This window comes from Mirounga angustirostris, unplaced genomic scaffold, assembly GCF_029215605.1.
Source record: "Mirounga angustirostris isolate CCGP_5_RB_7025 unplaced genomic scaffold, mMirAng1.0.hap1 SCAF_1, whole genome shotgun sequence".
Classification (NCBI taxonomy): domain Eukaryota; kingdom Metazoa; phylum Chordata; class Mammalia; order Carnivora; family Phocidae; genus Mirounga; species Mirounga angustirostris.
Genome location: NW_026991709.1, coordinates 129,174,433 through 129,198,692, shown reverse-complemented (window position 1 = coordinate 129,198,692; position 24,260 = coordinate 129,174,433). Strand labels below are relative to the sequence as shown.

General features: G+C 42.7%; 1 protein-coding gene across 1 annotated transcript in view; it reads left to right on the top strand.

Moving 5' to 3' along the window:
• Positions 1-1,761: 1,761 nt before the first annotated feature.
• LOC123862939 (collagen alpha-4(VI) chain-like) overlaps positions 1,762-24,260 on the top strand; it is a 90,313-nt gene continuing 67,814 nt past the window's right edge. Inside the window, exons 1-10 of the mRNA XM_045902151.2 lie at positions 1,762-1,837; positions 5,151-5,753; positions 7,947-8,534; positions 9,234-9,839; positions 11,163-11,317; positions 12,744-12,849; positions 13,625-14,254; positions 18,142-18,687; positions 19,033-19,587; positions 23,016-23,350. Coding sequence (XP_045758107.2) covers positions 1,762-1,837; positions 5,151-5,753; positions 7,947-8,534; positions 9,234-9,839; positions 11,163-11,317; positions 12,744-12,849; positions 13,625-14,254; positions 18,142-18,687; positions 19,033-19,587; positions 23,016-23,350 — 4,200 coding nt within the window. The remainder of the gene's footprint in view (positions 1,838-5,150; positions 5,754-7,946; positions 8,535-9,233; positions 9,840-11,162; positions 11,318-12,743; positions 12,850-13,624; positions 14,255-18,141; positions 18,688-19,032; positions 19,588-23,015; positions 23,351-24,260) is intronic.

The window sequence follows — 24,260 nt, the reverse complement described above, 5'->3', positions numbered from 1 at the left end:
AAAGGGCCCAAGACTGCAAAGTGATGTAGACACAATGAGGATACTCACCTAAACTCTTTGATGCATTTACAGTATGCGTTTAAAGTTTCCTGAATTTCTTAGTGTTTCTCATATGTAAAGTTCCTCCCCCCAAATAGATTGTTCAGTTCTCTAAACATAAAAGCTAGGTTTGTAATTCCATTCTCTGGAGCACCCAAATACAGCATTTTGCACATAAAACTGTGCTCTGTGAAGACCAATTGGTGGATACGGGAACTTAGGGCTTGAGTTCACGTTTTTACCCCACGGTAAATTGCTCACAGGTCTTCATTTTACATGAGTTGGGCTCTGGAGAGTTGAGTGACAGTCTGGACTTGGGGATTTTCATTGAAGGGTTAGAGTTCCTGTCGTAAGCTGTACCTGGACTCGGGTTACATGGGACAGAGCCTGGCAGTCCACGGCTCTGTAGCTGTCATGCTACTTAACCTTTCTGGGGCCCGACTTCTTCATTTCCATCAACAAGATGAGCTGAGTAAGGTCTGCTCTGCTGGCCTTTTCCAGGTTTGAAGTGAAGAACCTGGAGATACCAGCATAGTAACTTACAAAGTAGCAATCAACTGAGAGTGAAAATTAAATGAATTAAGTAAAAAATGTAAATTAAAACACACAAAACAAAATAACTTCCTTATTAGTGCACAATGCAGAGTATTAGTGTTCGTCTACCTCTATGGATTCTGAGTTTCAAATTAGAGGCAATACTTCTTTACTTCATGGTGGGTATCCAAGAAGACTTATTTTATTTAACAAGCACTTTAAGAGTGATTTCTATGTATCAGGCATAGCTGAAGTGTTTTTCAGTAATGAGCTCACTTAATCCTGATGGCAAGACTACGAGGTAGATGTCATTCTTGTTCCAGTTTTATAAATGGGGAAACTGAGACACAGGGCAGTGAAGCAACTTGCCCAAGATCAACTATTAAGTAGAGGGTCTGGGATTCAAATTCAGACAGTCTATCAAGAATCCTTACTTTTAACCCCCTGAGGATGCTGAGGATGGCTGGCTAAGAAGATAAAGAGGAGGTGTTCCCTGTTCCAGTTGAAACCTCATTCAATGTGAATGTCATGATTTTCTTATTTTTAAACACATGGACTTCTTTAGAGTCAAAAAAACAGAAATGGAATTGGGACTGGATAATTTTCATGGAGGCCTTCAGGAATGAATCCAAGTTTAGGGGGAGGGAAGTCTGATATTTGGCTTCTTCTGGGAACATATAAAATATTTTCAGGCTATCCTCATTTTATCAGGCAGATGTGCTCCTGAGATATTTGAATATTTCTGCATGCCACAAATATTTATAAGGTCATCCAATGCTTGTATAAAAATACAAGCAAAATCATCCAGAAATGTTTATGTTCCACCAAACGAATTCAGTGTGTGAAACAGAAATTCTACCCATGCCCCATATGCTTTATCCTTTTATAGTCCTATCTGGACAATTTTAAACAGTGAAGTCTGAGGTATACACTCTGGGTGTTTACAAAACTCTTCCTGAGTTGGGTTAGCCAAGACCATCTTCCCTGAATAATTGAAACAATGTAGCAATAAGCCCTTAATTTTGTATCAAGTTTCTGTTGGTCTGGGGAAAGACATGGTTCTATATATTTTTTTAAATCAACTTTTTGAGATATAATTAACATATGATATGATGCACTCATTTAAAATGTATGAAGACAGAATTTTAATTATGAGGTTTCTTTTTTTCCCCTAGGTCCATATCCAGAATGGAGACTCGGAAGGCGTTTTGGGAGTTCATCATTCTTGCAGCTAGTTTTGGCTTCATCAAGTCACAGAGAATTGGTAATGCATCGGATTCTCTAAGCCAAAAATGATGACCTTGCCAGGGACCTATGGTAGTGACAATCTTAAAAGAAAATAGCACAGAAGCTTCATAATTAATGGAAGGGAAATGCTTCTTTTCAGGAGAGCTTAGAATCTAGAAGCTTTTAGTGAACAGCGGGCACTTGATTTTTTTCAAAGCTTAACCTCAAATGACAAAAATAAATAAATAAATAAATAAAATAGCTATTAAAAAATGCTATACTTCTGAATGTATTACCAGGCTCTCAAATGCTTTTGTAAACATCGGCCTGCTCTCTTGACTCCGCATTTTGCTTTGTCTCCTTTAGCAGAGCTGTTCTGTGAGGTAATTGTCATCATGAGATGGATAGCTTCGCTAAACGCCAGTGACACCTCTGGAATTTTTTTTGCAGTCATTTTAACAGATTGTTGTGACTTTTCATGCTGAAAGTCTCATGAAGAGAAGATTGTTTGAGTAGCTCGAAGCCCCACTGAGACAGTATTGAGGTTTAAATATTTATATATAATTACATACACTGTTATTTGTTGGAAAAAAAAAACCCATGAAGCTCTCTAAATTTTCCCTCCAGCTCTGACTCCCCGCTCTTGTGAACAGAAGCTGTGACAGTCAGTCTTTTCATGTTTCGAACACCTTCTAAAATGACAAAGGGCTGGTGGAGGGGTTAAGAAAAGTAACAATGTATGAAAAGGTAATACATCTCTAGAGGTGCACATCATGGAACCCATACTTATTTGCCTGGAAAACTGTTCCACAGCTGTGAGTTTTCTCCTGTTTGGAAAGATCACGGAAACACTCTCAAGTCTGTGTTTGATTTCTTCTGAAAGAGATGTTAAGGGGACAAACCAGGCAGCCATTCCTGGAGCACTCACTGAATTCTTTCCTCTCAACAGGATTGCATTCTGGAGCACCAAAGGGAAGTAAAGCTTAAAGGGCCATGAGCTCATTTATTATCTGCCTTTTCAATAATCATTCCACTTGGCTTTATGATCAAGATTAGGCAAACTCCTGAGAAGTGGGACTCTGGAACCTAGAAGTGATTCAATGTCCCTAGAGCATACCACCCTTCGTCAGCCCTTCTCTGCCTAAACTCTTACAAGGTCTTTGCCTTCCTATAATATGGATTTTTAATTTAATCTTCATTATGGCAGTCCAGAGTATGAACTGGATGTCAGGAGACCTGGTTTCTAATACTGGCTGTTCGAACTGATTTACGTGAGTTACTTTGCTTTCTAGGTCTTATTTCCCTTATCTGCAAGATGGGTAAATTTGGTTTACATTCTTCTATACTTGCATTTTTCAATACAGTGGCCACTAGTCGCATGTGACTATTTAAATTAAATTAAAATTCAGTAAAATTTTAAATTTATTTTCTCATTTGTGCTAGCTACATTCCAAGTACTCAATCACCACATGTGCCTCGTGGCTATGGTATTGTATTACATTATCTCATAGGATTCTTTCTAGCTCTAAAATGTTCTGATTCCCTTATTTGGTTTCATTAATGTTCAATATTTCCATTCTTGTGATATCTTCTTCCTTTGTCCCTCCCTCTCTCCTTCTCTCATTCCCGAGTACTTCCTTCCTTAAATATTTTTTTGGGTGACTACTCTATGCTAGACACCTGAGTGATGGACAAACAAATGAAAGATACAGTGTCTGTTTGCATGGAGCCCACTGTCTAGTTGGGGAGATCGCCATGAGTTGAATAAGCACATTGATGAATGTTACATTATAAACCAAGATAAAAGAACATGATTCTATGGAAATTTATTAGAAAAAAAGAAAAGAGAGAGAAAGGGAAAGAAACTCAGTGGATGGACTAGCATGTAGGAGCCACATGGAGCTTGGACCACGGAGAGCAAAATGGAGTGGGGAGAGTGAGTGTGGGGCCAGCCCCAGCCAGTATTTTAACTCTCCTGGCACAAGACCAAAAGCAAAATGTATTTAACCAGCGTGGGATATTCATTCCCTGGTTGTTGAGCCACTTGAAACTAACATCCTCTTCAGCTGGTTTCTGCTTTTGTTTCTCCTCTCTCTCATCACTGATTCACGGGTTCTCCTACCATCAGCACGGACAATCACATTGCGAAGTGTGGGGGAAATGTCATGATGGTTACTGACAAACAGAGAGATCATAATCACCTCTTCCCTTTTTTTTTGGTCCGCACGAGCACAGTATTTAATTCGTGTATTTACTTCTTGTCACAGAAATGCAATGTTTGAGTTGGAAGAGACCAGGTCATCTGGTCAAGCCCTTATAGTAGAGAGATGCAATCTGAGAAGCAGAAAGATGAACTATTGGCTCAAGTCCTGCAGTCAGCTGGCTTCTGATCCCTTCCATGCTGGAGACCAGGGTGGGCCCAGCTGGAGCACCACTCGCTCTGGCCACTGTTGGGGTTGTGTTTCCGGGGTTGGAATTGGGTTTGGAAGTAGTTGTACAGTGCAGGCTTGAGTTCAGGGAGCCAAAGGAGCCAAATGGGAGCCACGCTTATGGTAATGCCACGAGATAAAACTAAAAGGGGCTGGTGGTAGCTAGGGAGTGCCAGAGGTCAAAGCTGGAAAGCAGAGGTCTTAGGTCAGCTTCTCTAGATGCAGAGCCTGGGACAGGGATTTGGTGAATGTGTTATTGTGCGGGAGTACTCTTTAGGACAGACCTGTAAGGGAATAAGAGAAGTGAGACAGGCTGGGGGTGAAGAAGCCAAGCAAGGATGTAGCCTCAGGTACCATCCAGCCTTGGCCTGAGCCATGGAAGATGCTGGAACATAAATGGCACCATGAGTTGTTTCAGTAAGGCAAGGGGGCCAGGTGCTTGTAAGCCCATATGATTGACCATTGGCCACCCAGGTGGTATAACTTTCCAGATGTCTCCAGATGTGGCTGCTCTGCTCCCTTCAGCATGGACAGGTCTCTAGACCAAGTGTCAGAGGGGAGCAGTTAACTGTAGCCCTTGAAGCAGGTGTGCCAGCCAGCAAAGATCTAGGCGGGGCACCAAAAGCATCATCTACTGGTTGAAAATATTTTCTTTTATTAAGTTTAAGGGATGGGTGGAGGGCCGTGGTCAGGGATCTCACTGAAGGGGTCAGATGTCTGTTAGAATGAAACAGAGAGTGGCGGGTGAACAAGGGTAGACGGTGGCCATGAGGAAGCAAAGGAAGATGCATATTAGCTGTTGTCACAGAGCTGTGCAGGCCGATCTGCAGGCTGTGAAGGCAACGAATGGGGAGAGATAGAGTCACTGCCAGAAGCTGTCAATTTTGTGCTGTTCTATCTTGAATTGACTCTCTTCCCCAGTCTGCAGGGAAGCGTCTGTGGGAGATGTCGTGTTTCTAGTGGACGCCAACATCAACGCCCAACATACCCGCAGCATGCGGAACTTCTTGTACATCGTGGTAAACAGCTTCAATGTCAGCAAAGAGACCATCCGCGTGGGGCTGGCTCAGTACGGCGACATGCCCCATTCCGAGTTCCTACTTTCCACCTACCCCCGCAAAGTCGATGTGTTGAAACACATTCTGAGGTTTCAGTTTCGGCCTGGGGGCCACAGGTTGGGCCTGGCCCTGCGGTTCCTTCTAGATCAGCACTTCCAGGCAGCAGCAGGGAGTCGGGCAAGCCAGGGCGTGCCTCAGACGGCCCTGGTGATCATCAGCAGCCCAGCTGAGGACGGTGCGCAGGAAGCCGCCGAGGCCCTCAGGAGGGCGGGCGTCCGGCTTTATACCGTTGGTGTCAAAGATGCGGTGTTGGCCGAGCTCAAGGGGATTGCGAGCAGTCCTGAGGAGAAGTTCGCCTCTTTTGTTCCCAACTTCTCTGATCTGGGCAGTCTTGCTCAGAAGCTGCGGCAACAGCTCTGTGACACTTTGGCAAAGGCAGTTCAGCCTGTTGACAACGTCTTTCCAGGTACAGAAGACTTGCCCCTTCTTGTTTCTGATCTAGAAATCACAGAGCTCAAAGCTTTATCTCTTCTTCATCTCTCCCACTGTCCTCCTTATTTTCCATATGTATGCATGTTGAATTTTAATATTACAGTCTCACTAAACTATCTGTACTCTATGCTCCTCTCCAATCATTGACCAGAGACTTACCATCTTTTTAAATAAATATCATGGGCCATATGCTGGTTCTATATGCAGAGGTAGTGGAAGTCCATTTTTGGAGGAAGAATATTTGTTCCGAGAATGATATTCTTCCTAGATTGAACTTATCCATGTTGCCTGGATGGGGGGTCGAGGAGGGGAGAGGGGCAACAGATCTTCCAGGAAGCTTGCTTATTGCTTAGTTTATTGCCAGTGTGCTGGTATAAAGTATTGGTTATGAGCATGAATTTAGGGGAAAGTACGGTCTGGGTTCAAATCCCACTTCTCCACTTTTTAACTGTGTCAATTTGAACAAGTTACTTTATCTCTCTGCATCTAAGTTTTCTTCCTAGGATGGTAGTACCTGCCTCAGAGAGTTGTTGAAATCATTAAATAAAATTATGCAAGTCAGGTGCTTATCGCAGTGCTCAGCCCATCAGAGGTGATAGCATTATGATCATTACCTGTGATGATCTAACTCATTAGCTTTGTACGTCTGTCAGTGGTGACGGGGCAGAGACTTGCCGAAATCCTTTATGAGTTAATTACTTAATTCTATGAGAAAGCAAAGACCTTTGAGCAGAGGAAGAGAAGCTTGCTAGTGGTTTTCATCAAAATGCATAAGCGGATAGAGCCTTCATTACTTATTCATTATTGTGGCATTTCTACAGAAGGCAGGTAAATTGGAAGAGGTGCTAAAACTTTTCACCCATTTGATGCTGCAAGTGTATGGTGTCAGTGTTGCGTTTGTACAACCAAATTATATACCTTGCTTTTGTGTATCACTTCAGGGTTTACAAAAAGGTTTTATATACTTAGTAACACTAACTACCATTTGCTTGGTACTATATAGTTTGCCAAACCTATTTACATTGCCCAACTGACTGATAGATACATACATAAGGCGATTCTTTGTTAGACCCCTAGGGATGTGTATGGTACACAAGGCAATTAGTATTTACTTTTACATAGATATGTAAGGCAATTGGTGTTATTATTATTTGCATTTTTCAAGTGAGGAAACTGAGGCCAAAGGTAATATAACTGGGTGGCAGAGCTAGGATTTGATGCCAGGATCTTAAGACCAGATGCATTCCAATAGGACAAGTGTCATCGATTGTGTTCCCCAGAAGCAGAGCCTGAGGCAAGGATTTGGATATACATTATTTATTATGGAAGAGCTCCCAAAGGGTTGGTAAGGATGTGGGGGGTGCAGGACAGAGAGTAGAGAAAAGAAAGGAAAAATGTGATCTCAGGCAAAAGTTCCAGAGGGTAGTTTTAGCTTGATCCTACAGGAGAGCTCAGGAATATAAATTATGCTTCAGCTAGGCTTTCATATATTGTAGGCAAAGCAGCTCCAGTAGCTGAAGGGAAGTCCTCCAACATACAATGTACAGAAATGGTAACAAAGAATTCAAAAGGACTTTGGCAGAGCACAAATAATGTCTGCTCTAATAGATTATCTTATTTTATCCTCCAAACAACTCTGTGAGAGTGTGAGGGCTGGTATAAAAGTTTCAGTGCTGCAGAGAAGAAAGCCAAGTCTCAGAAAGGTAGGTGATACATAGGTCACAGGGCTCCTAAGTGGTGGAGCCATAATGATGTGTATAATGGAATGCAGGATGTATTCCAGTTTTCTGACCTGTTGGTACCAGTACTCTTGTAGAGATGAAGTTTATTACCACCGGAAAGAGGACAACTCCTTTCTCAGCATGCTACTACATTTATAGAAGGGGTTTTCTTCTTCATGAGATTCAAGGGATTGTCCAAGTATGTTCCAAGATTACATGTATCAGTAGAACAAGACAGAAGCCTCAGGAGATGATGGAGTTGAGGGAAGGAAAAGCACAAAAAATGTTGTCACTTCTCTGAGCACTGTCATTTAGGGTATCTGAGGACCACAGAGTCTAGTCTGACTGGCCCTGCTCTCCTTTCTGTACACCATCCAGCCCCATTGGTTCTACACATTTTGAGTGAAGACTCACAGACTCCATGACTTTTGTCCTCTTTCTTGCAGCTTGCAGAGAGGCAGTCTTAGCAGACATTGTCTTCCTAGTAGACAGCTCAACCAGCATTGGACCCCAGAACTTCCAAAAAGTGAAGAACTTCCTTTACTCTGTCATCTTGGGGCTTGACATCAGCAGTGACCAGGTCCGAGTGGGACTTGCTCAGTATAATGACAACATCTACCCAGCCTTTCAGCTGAACCAGCACCCTCTGAAGAGTGTGGTCCTGGAGAAGATCCAGAATCTTCCCTACCGTACAGGAGACACAAACACAGGGAGTGCCCTGGAGTTTATCAGGAGGCACTACTTGACTGAGGCAGCTGGCAGCCGGGCCAAGGACAGGGTTCCTCAGATAGTTATCCTGGTGACAGATGGGGAGTCAAATGATGAAGTTCAGGAGGCAGCTAACAAGTTAAAAGAAGATGGAGTGGTTGTTTATGTGGTAGGGGTCAATGTCCAAGATGTCCAGGAATTGCAAAAAATAGCCAGTGAGCCATTTGAGAAGTATCTCTTCAACATCGAAAACTTCAACACCCTTCAGGATTTCTCAGGAGGCATTCTTCAGACTCTGTGCTCAGCAGTGGAGGGTAAGATAAAAGGTAAGAAGCGGCATCAAAACCCAACATTCCAACCAGGACACCTAATTACGGTATGAGCCGGGATGCACTGAGTATAGTGGAAGGGCAGGAGAAGGAGCTGGCTGCCATCTCTGGAGAACCTGGGGGGACTTCCTAGGTGAAGGAACATTGGAGCTGGGGGTTGAAGAATGAATGCAGTTCTCATGGGTAGAGAAGGACATCCTGCCATGTTGTTCAGAGGAAGCCCAGAAGACCTATGTTCTTGTCCTGCCTGTGCCACTTTCTAGTTAGGTGAGAGTGGACAAGCAGCTTTACTTCTTCATTTCAATGCTCTCATCTGTACAGTGAAGATAATAACACTTGCCTAGTAGGATGGCTTATGGGGATTAAATCAAATAATGTGTATAAAAACTGCTAGCACAAAATAACTGCTCCACATATATCCATTTCCCTTGCCTCTTCCATTGGTGGAAGAAGAACAGGTGAGAGGTGCTTTAGTCTAATAAAGCAGACAACAAAGACAGCAGGGTGGAAGAGGGAGAGAGTCTTGTGATTGGTTTACACAGAGGAGGTGGAAGAATAATATGCACATTGTTACATAATTATAGTACCTGTCCCTCTTATATTCCCTGCATCCTTGTATTCAGTTTTCATGACATCTTGATTTGATTTACTTTCTCCTCTATGTCTTTTCCTTCTTCCTCCTCTCTTCAATTCCAGAATTCACCCAAGCTTATGCAGATGTGGTCTTTCTTGCCGACACCTCACAGGGCACATCACATGCCAGTTTCCAGTGGATGCAGAATTTCATCTCCAGAGTGATTGACCTGCTGGATGTTGGCAGGGACAAGTACCAGATTGGGCTGGCTCAGTATGGTGATCAAGGCCACATCGAATTTTTGCTCAATACCTACCAGACCCGGGATGAGATGATTGCCCATGTCCGTGACCACTTTTTGCTCCAGGGTGGCTCCAGGAGGACGGGCAAAGCTCTGCGATATCTTCATCAGACTTTCTTCCAGGAGGCAGCAGGAAGCCGGTTTCTCCAGGGTGTTCCGCAATATGCAGTGGTCATGACCTCAGGCAAATCTGAGGATGAGGTCTGGGATGCCGCACAGACTTTGAGGGAAAAAGGTGTGAAAGTCATGTCTGTGGGTGTACAGGACTTTGACAGGAGAGAACTGGAGGGGATGGCAACCCCACCCCTTGTATATGAGATGCAAGGACAAGATGGAGTCAGACAGTTGATGCAGGATGTGGCTGTGGTGATCCAAGGGACCGGGCAGCTCGGGTTTGGGACTGCGTCTGAGAAGGAGCCTGTAGTAGGTAAGGTTTGGTCCCTACATGTGTGAGCCGCTGGGAGGTCTCAGAAACTCTGGGGGAAAGAGCAGAGAAGGGGGGCATTCTGGATTCCTCAGTACTGCAATACCAGCACCAGTGCAGGGGGAAGAGGAGGAGACATGGGGCTTCCTTGGGCATACACCCTATATCAGTTAACTGTGGTCACAGTGAGGCTGCATAAGAAGCCATCCAGAAAGTCAGTGGCTGAGAAGAATCATTTATTTTCGCTGATCTGCTGGGGATCAGCTGATCTTTGTTGGCCTCAACTGAATGGCTTTCCTGATCTTGCCTGAGCTTGTTCACAGATTTGAGATTTGGCTGAGGGTTGGTTGATCTACATTTGGTTCTGTTCCATAGCTCTCATCTTCCTCCTGGGATTGTTAGGCTAGTCTGGACACATTATTCCCATGGTAACTGCAGAGGTGCAAGAGAGAAAACCTAATTACATAAGCACTTTTAAGACCTCTGCTTCATCATCTGCTAACATCCCATTGGTCAAGCAAGTCATATAGTCATGTCATCGTAAGAAAGTATGTTTCCCCCATAGAAGTGAGATATAGGGAGTTAATATCTCTGAACAATAACTCGAGTTACCATATGCCTTTTCTAGGAGAAGGAGCATTCAGGCTTCTCACCAGAGAAGCTGGTGTTCAAAATGCTCAAGGGAGGTGCTATTAACATTTTGAGTGAGGCATTCATAGTGTAGGATTGTAGTGTGCATTGTCAGAGGTCTAACATTCCTGGTCCCTGCCAGTAGCATCTCCAATGACAATTCAAAACGCTGCCATATATTTCAAAATGTCCCCTGGGGATGAGAACCATTGGACCTCATCTCCTGCTAAGTCCCTTTATACATTCTAACCATTAGCCAAGCTGAACTGCTCACCATTTGCTATATAACTGTCATACTTTCCCACCACTGTCTCTGCCCTTGAATACACCGTACCAGCAGCCTGGAATGCCCACAGACAAAACTTTATCCTTCAGTTAAGTTTTCCTCTTGGCAGAGCTTCTGGCTGATCCTCACAACAGAAGGGATAAATCCCTCCTTTCTCTGAACTATCATAACTCTGCCCAGACCTCTCAACATGTAAAGCTTGAAAGTCCTTGGAATTTTATAGTCAGAAGAGACAAACACATGTGAGACAAGATGAGGAAAGTCCAAGCAGGGATAATAAGAAACTAAGAAGCCCCTTATGGACATTACATTAAGTAGAAGTAGAATAGAAGGGGAGGGGAGGTAATGGAGAATCTGACCTGGAGGAATTGTGTTGGTCCCTCAATAATGGGTATGGTCTTAATATACAGGGAGAAGAGAAGAGCCTACTCTTGGTAAGGGGAAGAGCTTCAGTGAGGGTGTGGAAGTGGGAATGGGCTGGATGAATGTGGAAGAAAGTGAGAAAAATGGAGCCGATTGGAGGAGGGGGGAGGGTTTGGAGGTAGTGAGAGATGAGATTGATGAGGTAGAATGGACCCCAAGGGTCTCAAAGTCCCTGGGAGGTAACTATAGGCTTTTAAGCAGGAAAAATGACATGACCAAAATGGTCTTTAAGGAAGGCTTCAGGGGGCAGGCTGAATTCCACATGACACCTCAGACTCAGAAAGACTGTAAGGCTGAGCTGTCATCTATCCACATATGGAGGAGCCACCTGGGTCTAGACCAATGGTGGCTCTGATGATGAGGAAAGGGAATGAATCTTGAAGACAACTTGAAAGGAGAATATAGTTGACCCTTGAACAACTCAGGGGTTAGGGGCCCTTACCCTACCCCCACAGCTGAAAATCTCCATGTAAATTTTGACTTCCCCAAAACTTAACTACTAATAGCCTACCGTTGACCAGATGCTTACAGATAACCGAAAGAGTGGATTAACACATTTTTATGTGTTATATGTATCATATACTGTATTCTTTAATAAAGTAAGCCAGAGAAGAGAAAATGTTATTAAGAAAATCATAAGGATGAGAAAATAAATTTATAGTACTGTACATATATCTATTGAACAAATCTGCATATAGGCAGGCTGAGCCATGGCTGCACAGGGTAGGCTTGGCATGGGAATGGCGATGTTCTACAGCCTGGTGGTTTCTAGTTGGTAGAGGCAGCTGCCAGGTGGGCCCGTGGCTGGTGGCAGTAGCCTTGAGGTGTAGTATACCTGCCCCATCTGCCTGGAGGTGTAGCTCTAGCCTGTGGCCATGGGCAGCTGTGGCCCTCCATGAGTGCACTGGCCTCCGGAAGGTGGAGGGGCAGGGGCACCACCATGGAAAAGGGTCTGTCTGAGACCCTGGTGAGTGAAGAACCAAGTGGGAGGGTATGGGTATACCAGGGGCTCAGGGCTTCCTGCACAGTGTCGTCCCTGCCTTCTGCGCATGTTCCTCTGCTTCAGCCCAGCCTCCTGCCCCAGCCCTGGCACTTTACCTGACCACCCCACGGACACACAGGGCAATCTGCAGCCCTGTCTAGTCCCAGGGCCCTGGGGGCTGCTGACGGCCTCCGAGGGCCTCCCTCGTACTCAGAGGCTAGTAGGCACCTTTGATTGTATCTGTAGAGACTTGGGCGGGCAGTTGTAAATAACTGCCTTGTGGCTTTTGGTGCCAACTCTTAAAAAGAAAGCCCACACGTGTAAGAGGACCAGCACAGGGCAAACCCATGTTGATCAAGGGTCAACTGTAATAACACTTGGTACCAACAGGTGAAGGAAGGGAGAAGTCAAAGATGCTTGGAGTTTCTCTAGAAAGTGTTTTCGACTTGGCAAAATCAGGGGCAACACTCTTTTTAAATCTAGGATTGTTTTTGGTTCTTTATAAAAAAGGGAAATTACAGGACCTCGAGAGGCCAAAGATAAGTCAGAAGGTGATTCTGTTGCCTCTCTAAACTTTGTTTAACAGGACTCCGCTGTCTATACCTTGGCTTCAGCCTTCTGCATGTGTGATTTTGGCTCTGTGCTAGGGAGATTTCTGTTTTCATATGTCAAAACAGATCTGGACCTTTTTGGTATGTGGACACAGTGGGTTTCCCTGCATTAGGCACTGTCTTAAATTTGGAGGAAGGCGTCTCCACTCCTCTTGGAAGGGAGTTTAGGCAGGTACAGCTCCATTCTCCCATTTGAGGCAGGTTCAAGTGAAGGTTCTTTATAGCAGAATGAAAAAGCCAGTTAGCCCAATTTGTGGACAAAGATTTTTCATAGGCACTTGAAATGTTTCATGTTGCCTCTGTTGAAGTGACATGAGAGTTATCAGAGAAAGATGCACAAGTTAATAGTCACAATTTCTTATTTGCATCTGTACGGAGAGGAAAAATTATTAAATGAAGGAGGTTTTAGGCCTATCATAGAGAATTTGACTTAGTGTTTCCTGAAACTAGAAAAATGAAGAAAAAAAACTAGTCAAGACTGGCTCAGATGCTTCTAATGGACTTTGACGAATTGAAAAAATGATCTTAAAGCACTTTCTTGCGGATATGCATATATTTACGTATTTTGCAAGTGATGTGAATACTCTTCCCAGTGAAAAATTCTGTGATAGGTACGAAACCTGTGTTCTCTGACCATCATGCCAAATACCGGTCATAAAGGCTTCCACTAAATTCTAAAACTCATTAATATAAGTTAGTATGACATATTTATTAGAGTTTGTAATACTACATATATTATTATAGTATATAAAAATGTAGCATAATACAACATAAAAATATAGCATAGTACCAAATGAGTATTGTCTTTATTACTCTGTTCTCATGCTAAAGCCTTGCTTTCTGTTTTTGTTTATAGCATGTCCGACGGCTATCCCAACTGATTTGGTCTTTCTCATTGAGGAATTCAGCTGGGACAGGCAATCAAATTTCCAACAGGTCGTCAGCTTCTTAAAGACCACTGTCAGCTCTCTAAACGTTCGTCCAGATGGTGTGAGAATTGGCTTGGTCTTTTACAGTGAGGAACCACGACTGGAGTTTTCCCTGGATGCATTTCAGAACCCAGCCAAAATCTTAGAGTATTTGGACAAAATAACCTACCGGAGAAGAAGTGGAAGGACCAAGACTGGAGCTGCTTTGGATTTCCTAAGGAACGAAGTTTTCATTGAGGAGAGGGGCAGCCGGTTCAAACATGGTGTGCAGCAGCTGGCCGTGGTCATCACGGAAGGCTTCTCTCAGGACCAGTTGTCCAAGCCAGCTTCCCTCCTCCGCAGGGCAGGGGTTACCATCTATGCGGTGGGCACCCACCTTGCCTCAGAGAGTAAGGACCTGGAGAATATAGCATCATATCCTCCTTGGAAGCATGTCATCTCGCTGGAATCCTTTCTGCAACTCTCTGTTGTGGGAAACAAGATTAAGAACCAACTCTGCCCTGAGACTGTGGACAAAGGTGTTTCCATTTCTGGGATGGGCCAGGCTCCACAAGAAGGTAGGAGATCTTTTCCAAATTTCATCTTTTTTTTTTTTTTTTAATCTTTACTCTGCTTGTTCCATATACCTGCCTCCTCTACTCCTTATCCTAGGAAAGATTTTGGAGTCAGTTTATTAAAAAACAAGAACACAAAACTTATAAAATCATTATTTTGTTTTGATTCCGAACAGTGCAAAAGAATGTGAAGTAAAAAGTGAACATTCCTCCCTCTTCCTATCTTAGTCTTCATCCCTTTTATTAGTTTTTAAAATTTTTTGAGATTTTTTATCTTTAAAAGGATTTATTCATTTGACAGAGAGAGAGAGCACAAGCAGGGGGAACGGCAGGCAGAGGGAGAAGCAGACTCCCCACTGAGCAGGGAGCCCGATGTGGGGCTCAATCCCAGGACCCTGAGATCATGACCTGAGCCAAAGGCAGACACTTAACCCACTGAGCCACCCAGGTGCCCCCTTTTTATCAGTTTGATGAAAATATATATAATTTACAGTAGAAGCCTTAGGGATCGAGGTATGGATTTACTATATCTTAAGCTCCTTGAAGTAGAAAATTATTTCTAAAAAGATAAGAACATTCTTGAAATTAAAAAAAATTTAACTTAAAATATAAATGAACATTAATTTACCAGTCTTTTATGTAGAGCCAAGGCTTCTTTGAATATGAGCCCTGCTGATTGGAGTTCTGTATGTTTTCTTCATCACACATCCAATAGTATAGTTTCTATAATTTCTAGTTTCAGTTTCTTTAAAGTGGGAAGAAAAGCTAGCCACGTTTGAAACAATCTGAGTATAGAATCCTGATTTTTATGGTCTCAAAAATTCAGTGTTCGTAGCGCTATCTGGCATACCAACAACTTCCTTTAAAACAATTTGCTTTTATTGGGTCTTTTCTAAGCAGTTAACCTGGTTTTCATAGACATAATAAACCTCTTTTATTCATACTCATATCCTATTGATTTGTACAATATTCGATTTGTTGTGTAATTGTAGTAACAAAACTTCCATAAATAGGCTGAGCACAAGAAAAATGCAAGAGCGCAGAGTGGTGGCAGTTTCTGAGGCTGAGTTGCTGGGGCGGTTGATTTCTTGTAGGAGATGCATTATTCATGTTTTTCATATTGGGGCTATAATTGATTCTTTCCTGCTGAGGATTCTTCTGTTGGGGCCTGAAATGGACAAGTGGTAGGGCGTTGGAGTTCCCCTTTTTGCTCTCTGGTCTCATTTTAGAGATGTTTCCCTTTATTAATGTTCACATCTTCCACTGAGTGAAGCAGAACTGTGTTGTGTTACCCTTGGGGGCTCCCAGGGGGGAGGGCGCTCGGCGTATTGTGGGAGCATCCCTCATGTGTTACTGATGTGAAGGGAGGAAGTCAATTATCTGGTGAGCCGTTTAAGAGGAAGTTGGTTAGAAGAGCTCCTACTGTGTATGCAGTTTCAAAAAAACACCAGAGAAAATATAGCAGTTAAGTATATGCACCTTGGAGTCAAACTGTCTGAATTTTAAATCCCTAATTTTCTACTTACTGGCTATCGTTAAGTGTCTTTGTGTCTGTCTGTTCATTTGTCTATTTTTGTCCACCCATGCTAATATTTCTAAGATTCAAATCAGGATAATAGAAGTTGACTACTTGAAATGTAGATAATTAACTTAAAATTCAAGGCTGTGATTATATCTTCAGGGGAAAATCACTGAGCCTTTTTTTAAAACAATCATTAAATAATCTTGTAATTTCTTCATTACTTGTGCTGAGGTCTAAAGATTTAAAATATCTAAATAAATTCCCATCTTTCGCTTTGGCCTGTATTTTTTTATCCCTTTCTCTTTTCTGAGAATGAGAAACAAAATCATTAAATATGAATTTCATTTCCTTGTGCACACCCTCCCTATAATCTGTAGGGAAGAAGGAGAGAAGCCTCCTTTTCTCTTCTTCTAATTCACAGACTTGTATAAGGGCTGAGAGTTGATTTCGTTCCCAGACTGCATGGCAGCTAAAATGAAACCTGGAATCAGGAAAATCAGTCCCAAATCTAGAGTGGTTAAAGGTAAATGGAAGTTGGGGCAATTTTACCAGAAATCTGTCCTGGATGACCATTAGATCCTAATATCTACCATTTATTACTCATCAGCTATGTGTCAGATACTCTGCTAAGCACTTTGTGTATGTAATAGATATGGATGCATAGCAGCCTCCAGGCTGTAAAAATTATTCTCTCTCTCTTCCCTCCTGCCTCAAATTTCCATCTGCCAAGATTGGCATGAATGTGTAGTGCCAGACGCTCTTCAGGGCTCTGGGATCCTTTGGACCGTGCAAAGGCCCTGGGCTGCTGTGGAGTTGCTTTGGACCACTGCTGCATGGGGCTGGCTCCAGAGATGCCTCTCCCTGCCCAGTGGTCTTTTTCTCAGACTTGGGCCAGGCATCTACCTGTTATCAGTGGGTGATGGCTTCAGGTAAGGTCTGAATTTTTGCCTTCTTTTTCTATAACTTCCCCCTCGAGTCTCCAAGCATTCAACAAACACTACCAGGGAGGTGGATAACTATTTTCCACACCCTTCCAAGTCACACCCCCTTCCAGTGCCTGCCCCGCTAGGGTAGGATTGCCAGATATGATGTGGGATGCCCAGTTACATTTGAACTTCATTCAGATAAACAATAAATACTTTTTAAAGTGTAAGTTTGTCCTACGTATCACACAGACCAAGGTCCTCCCAACCGAAAGGCCTGACCAAGGGAGCCCATCTGCTGCCTCAGACCCCTTCCCTTTCAACCAGGAAACATGAAAAGCTCTTGATTCTTCCCTGGGACAAGGGAGTCTAGAGATTAAAAACACAAGGCTGGACCGCATTTTCTGAGAGGTGCAAGGAGAAAATTATGTGTCTTTTTTTTTTTTTTTTTTTTGAGGACTCTGCTATGTGACCATGGGTGATCTTAATCATTAATTTTTAATACTCAGCTCTGCTGTTTTTCTATGATCTTGTTTTGTCCTCACTATAATCTTACTGAGTAGGTGTTAAGATTGCCATTTGACAGGTTAGGAAATAGAGAGGCAAAGGGGCAAGTCTGGATACTAAGTGGTTGAGAAAGGATCTATATGTAGAGCCATTTTGCTCTTTGGAGTCTAAGCCTTAATACACAGTGATTCACTTAAGTAAGGCTCATTTATAACAGAAAGGTTTATATTAAATTAATTAAGTTTCAGAAAGTGTACTCTTTTGCCCATATTTTAAGAAGTCTGACTTGCATGGGAAACAGGAATATTGGGGACTCAGACAACTCCTAGCTTCAAACATGTCCTGATATTTTACTTTAGCTTGTCCTCAACTTCCCCATTTGAGAAATGCCAAGTACTACTTACTTCATGTCTGAAATGCGGTTCACCAGAAACAGACTCTGAGACAAGGATATGGATGCAAGTGATTTATCTGGGAGGTGCCCCCTGGGGATACTGGTAAGGAAGGGCGTGGAGATTTGAGAAAGGAAAGGAAGGTGGCCAACAGAGGCTGAATTAGTGAGCAGGTAATTGCTGTAGGCATCTGGGGCTCAGTTCTGCTGGGGACTCAGGGAAATTGTGTAGAGTTCACCTCAGAGTTGTCCTACCCAAAGGGCAAGGGAGCTGGGTACGTATCCACTACTCCGCTCTCAGTCATTGGTTGGTGGCTGCTTCCAGACTCACTCTCAGGCATTTCGGCCTGCCTGCTGTGTGGCTGATCAGGCTTCTGGTCAAACAGTATCCCTCAGCAGAGTCACGGGTGCTTTCAGTAGAAAGCTGTTGGCTCTCAAGGGAATAATGAGAGCTGAGAGCATATGGGTGGGGTCAGGATGAATAGCTTTGGCTCCGTGCTATCTCACCCCCCGTTCTAATGGGTCGCTCCTTCTTCTTATTGCCTAGACTGTGTGCACATTGAGAAGGCCGATATTTACTTCCTTGTCGATGGGTCTAGCAGCATCAACCATGATGATTTTCTCGAAATGAAGATGTTCATGAGTGGGGCGATAAAGAGGTTCCAAATTGGGCCTGACAGAGTACGGTTTGGAGTCGTTCAGTACTCAGATGGAATTGATATTCAATTTATCCTCAACCAGTATTCCAGTGTGTCAGGACTGAAGGCAGCCATTGATGACATCCAGCAGAGGAAAGGTGGCACCATGACCGGTCAGGCCTTGAGCAGCATGGCTCAGGTCTTTGTGAACACCACCCGCAGCGGTGTGCCTTGGTATCTCATAATCATCACTGATGGTAAATCTGAAGACCCGGTGGCTGAGCCTGCAGAGGCATTGAGGAGAGAAGGAGTCATCATTTATGCTATTGGAATAAAAAATGCTAATGTTATGGAGCTCAAGGAGATAGCTAAAGATAAGACGTTTTTCACGCCTGAGTTTGATTCCTTGAAGGCCATCCAACAAGATGTGGTCCAGGACATCTGCTCCTCAGAGAGTAAGAGTTGCTTCTTTAGTCTCTCTTTCCCTCCAAGTGTATGTATTGAATCTAATTAAATAGGCTTCATTCTCAAAGTGTGGACTCACCGGGGTCCAAAAGGGAATGTTGGACACAGAGTGACTATGACCTGGAATGAAGCAAGCTGGTTAGATTCTATCTTTATCGTACAGCTGTGTCTCCTTTGCGCTAGGTCACAGAAAATTTATCTCATTGACTTCCTCTCCCACCCCCTTTAAAATATTTTCTCGTTTGTATATATGTCACCCTGGACTGTCCCTGGGGACTTATAATTAATTGGTTTCAGACTCTGAGTGAATGTTCTGTTCTCCCTTTTGTCCCCAGCCTGTAAGAATAGGCAAGCTGATATTATCTTCCTGATAGATGGTTCGGAATCCATCTCCCCAAAAGACTTTGAAAAGATGAAGGGATTCATCAAGCGGATGGTGAACCAAGCTGATATTAGTGCTGATGAAATTCAGATTGGCCTTTTGCAGTTCAGCTCAACTCCTCAGGAAGAATTCAGGCTTGACCAATACTCCTCAAAGGCGGACATCCACAGAGCCATCTCAAATGTTCAGCAGATCAAGGATGGCACCCACACTGGGAAAGCCCTGACTTTCACTCTGCCTTTTTTTGACAGTTCAAGAGGAGGGAGACCCAGTGTTCATCAGTATTTGGTTGTGATCACTGATGGGGTTGCCCAGGATGACGTGGTCGTGCCAGCCAAGTCTCTCAGGGACAGGAACATCATTATTTTTGCCATTGGGGTGGGAGAAGCCAAAAATGCTCAGCTTTTGCAGATTACTGATGACCCGCAGAAAGTGTACTATGAAGAGAATTTTGAGTCCCTGCAGAACTTGGAGAAGAAACTTCTTCTTAAGGTTTGCATTCCGCAAGGTGAGTAACAGAGGGTTTGTTTTTTGATCCATGAGCCCATCGTAAGTGTCAGGGGTGCTGTTGTCTCTCTTAAGAAAAGAAAACAGATCCTTCTAGCTGGAGGAGGGAAGGAGGGTCACCCTGAGGGGAGGACAGCCGGCCTGAACCCTGGATGCTGTGGTTCACCTTCCCCTGGGGATTCTTTCAATTGTTCTCATGGCTGTCACCACTCTGGACCCCAGGGGCCTGAACCTTCTCAGAACCTGCCTCTAGAAAGTCCTTACAACTCTTAGGTTTATTCCGTGTAGATAGAAGAACCAGACTGGAATATGTAAACACTGAAGATTTGGCATACTGAAAAATTCACTGAAGATTTGGGCATACCAGAAGGGAAATAGAAGCAGAGAATAATATCAGGTACATAGGTGCTCTTAGGAACTAGAACACAGTTTTTTTTCTATGTGGCTTTGTACAGAGGCCTCTCTACTTTGTTGCCAGGGGCTTTCATGTGGCTGAGGACATCCTCAACCCCATTTTATCTCTTCAAGTTTTTATCCTAAACAGTAAGGTCCAGAGACAGGTGTTCTTCCTCCCAACAGTCTGCATCTGCTCTTCCCCCAAGACTTGCTTATAATGCGGAACTGACCTGGAGAATATCTTCATGGACAACGCTCCCTCTTACCCACGGGGAGTGAGATTCTCCAGCACAATCACAATAGAATCAGAATGGCTAAACTTTAGATGGTCCCTTTTTGTGCCAGGGGCTCTTCCAAGGGCTTCCACATATTAAAACACTTAATCTTCACATAACCCTATTAAATAGATACTATTTTACAGTTGGGGAAACTAAGGCACAGCAAAATCAGGTTATTTGGCTCAAGTAAATAGCACAGCTGAGATTTAAACTTGAGGCAGTCTGGATCTAGAGTCTGTGTACTAGATATTGTTCTACATTGCTTTTTGGTATAGCATGGTAGAGCATAAGAGGGCCTCTCAAACTTTAATATGCATTTGAATAACCTGGAGCTCTTATTGAAATGCAGATTCTGACTCAGTAGGTCAGGGTGGGATTCTGCAATTCTAACAAGCTCCCAGGTGATGCTGATCCCACTGGTACTCAGATTACACTTTGAGTAGGAGGGTAGTATATTATAATGTGTAGTAGAGTGTAGTGTAGTAGAGTACAGTACGGTATGATATTGTAAGGCATAACGAAGGGTAGTATAGTATAGAGGAGTTTAATATAGTATGATATAGTATAGAATGTCATCGGATGGCATACAATGGTATAATATGGTATAGTAATACCTAGTAAAGTGTAGTATAGTATAATAAAGCATAGTATAGTATGAAATCGTATAAAGGAGTGTATAATGAAACCCATAAAGCCCAACATTCCTACACCAACCCCATGTGAAGCAGATACTATTACTATGATACCTAATTCCCAGATGAGAAAATCAAGAAAGAGGTAAGAAACGTAGATGGGAAATAATGGGAGTCAGGGTTTGAACTTTCCAGAACCTTGGTGTTGAAAGCTGGAGCCGATTTTCTAGAGTATTAGATTACTATTTTTGTTTCTACTGTGTAAAGGATATCACTTTGCCGTGTCCTTGGTGAATTCAGAAATCAATCAAAAAGAGTGGATGTGTGAATTTATTTTTTAAATAAGCATGATCATGGGTTGTCCCACATTAAGTAGTTCAGATTTATCAGGAGTCAAAGTCCATTTTTGTTTGTTTGTTTATATGTACCTGGGTATTATTCCAGGCAGGAGAAAAGATACAGGATTCCAGCTTCTCTTTTCAGATTATTTTGTACCACATAGTAGATTAAGATTTACATTCATCTTCAGCTTTGTCTTTTGATTTTTTGATAAAATTAGCTGCATACCTCAATAATGGCTGGAGCCTAATTAATTCCAGAATTCTAGGATCATAAAGCTGAATCATAAAGACCTTAGAGATTACTTGGCAAGGTTCAACCCTCTACATTAACAGGGAAAAAAAATGCTTGCATATTCTTGCATTTGCAGAATAAAGCCAGCTGAAAATGTCCCTGGGGGAAAATGTAAATTAGAAATGTTGGAATAACATACCATATTGCAGAAAGGAAATTCCTTTTTTTTCTGAAATGAGATCTGATGTAGAAATGGGATTTATATCTGTGAAAACTCCTCTTGGTGAATTTCAATTAGAGATTTAAAAGTCAAAACAAACCCAAGATATTTTATATGAAAGGAGGGGAGGAAGGCATTTTCTGTCTTGGCAATTCGGGAAGCATATCTGGCCAGCTAGCAGAGAGTGTATTATTTAGGGGATGGAAAACTCATGGCTCAGCCCTGGATCTCAGATCCCTGAGAAACTTTAAGACATAGTTTATGACCATTTTCACTGGTAAAGGGTCCAGTATTTATTTATTTTCTTCAAATTTGTCCCCTAAAATCTGCAGTTTTGTTTTTATTGATTCCGAGCCAAATACTCCAGTGTGTGCTGGTCTAAGGAGAAAATGTCCACATGTCTTGGCTTGCCCCGGACAATTGAGAGTTAGGCTTGTTGTCCAGAAGTAAATAATAGTGGCCCTTTTATGACTGTTAAGTTACATTTTAAGTCATTTGTCCAGATTCTAATTCAGGTGCATTTGTGACCAACTTTTGCCTCCCCATCGGAATTTTGTGCACGGTCTTATTATTCACCAGTGAGTGGGTGGGTATAGCCTGAAAGATCAGTGGGTTTTCAAATTCTCACAACACTCTTCCAGGAGGGCTTAATAATTTTCAGGTAGAAGAAACGGAAAATTGGGAGTGGTTGTCAGTCTTGATCTTTTGTAATATGCTCCCCTGAAATAAGGTATATGCAGAGGCGGTGAATAAGAAAAGAAACTTTTGGGGAAGAAGGAAATAGTACAGCATGTGCTGAAAGAGACTCAAGGCTCATTTATATTCCCTTCCTTATTCATTTATTAAACATTTAATGAGCATCTGTCTGTATTAGGTATTGGGAAAGTAAGATGATGTAATCCTTACTATGAAGGAATCTTTGTTTAGTGGGAGAGAAGTTCAAGTAAAGTAGCATGGACATACAGGGGCATTTAATAAGTCAACTTGAGGACCTGGGGACATGAGTCAGAGAGGGCTTTAGGGAGGGGCCTGGTTCTCTGGAACTGCAACTTGAAGGACATGTATGGGTTAACCAGATCAGGATGGAGGAGAGGGGAAAGGACACTTCAGGTAGAGGGACTAGGCTCTACAGAGGAACAGAGGTATGAAACACTGTATGTTTTATCAGTTAGCTTTGCTATCCACCAAATTAAACACACACCGCCATTGTTTAGCTTCCATTTCTGTGGATTGGCCGGAGATTCTTCTTTCAGGGTTGGCTGATGTTTTCTGGGCTCAGTCATGCATCTATAAATGACTAATTTGATTTTCTTCTCTTCCACCTTCGAAGGATGCGACATAGATTTGTCTGTAGGAGTTGATATTTCCACTTCCGCAAGGCAAGTTCAGCAGAAACTTCAAGGGTTACTGCCGGAGGTGATGCGACCGTTGGCCTTGCTTTCCAACATCAGCTGTAGTGCTGCTGGTGGCCTCAACCTGATGTTCCGCTACTTGGTCCCTGGCTCAAATGGCCAGCTTATCTTTGACTCAGGCTTTAAAAAGTATAGCGATGATATTATTCAGACATTCTTAATTCATCAGACTGCCACGAGCAACTATATGGATGCGGATTTTTTGCAGTCCCTGGGAGATCACGCTATCCATCTGTCTTCTGCTAAAGTGAAGGTAATAAATGCTGAGAACCCCTGATATGGCACCAATTGCCAGGGTGGGAGGGATAAGGCTTTTGTAACGGAGGCCAATAAACTGTTCTTCACTGGAGATTTCACATAGAGGAAAACCATAGTCTTACTCAGTAAAGACCAGCAAGGGATATGTTTTCATTCAATCAACAAATATTTACTAAGCCCTAGAGGTTCTGGGCTAAATAATGCCAGTAGAGATAAAAGGATAAATCCCTGTCCTCAAGTTGCTCACAGTTCAGAGATCCAGATTCTTCCATGGCGCAAATTCATTCCAAAGACAACTTGGAAGATATTAGCTCCTTATGATAACTGATTGTCATGTAGGGTAGGGCCCATTATTTTTCCAGTCAGCACTTTGAACTATCTTTAGTAACTAGCTAATGGCTTATTAGTGGTCCTCCCTTCCTGGTGCCCAAGAACTACATACCCACTAAAGCCTACAGAAATGAAAAGATCTTATGTGATGTTTATTAGGAAATGTCATCCCCAAACTTTGCAAGTTACATTTAGTTTTTCCTTCCATCATGCATCCAGTGGATTTATTTCTTAAAATATAGAATTCACTTTTAAATTAAAATTTTCTGTGAATAAAGGTGACACACTTTAATTATAAAAATGCATTAAAATTTTGCTATTTTTGCACTGATAAAGGTGAGTATTGTAAGACCATTTTTGGAAGATATTTTTAAGGGAACACATTAAGCTGGTTCAAATTCTTTTTTTTGGCAGGGGGCCTTGGGGATATTGAAGTAAAAGTGAATGTGTAATAAAGTAACAAATGGGTGAAATGAAGCAGGGTGAAAGGCTGGATACAACCAGAAAAGCTAAGCTTATCCTTGCATTGTTACAAAATGTGCAACTTCCAGCATTTATCTTTCCCCTCTCCCCTT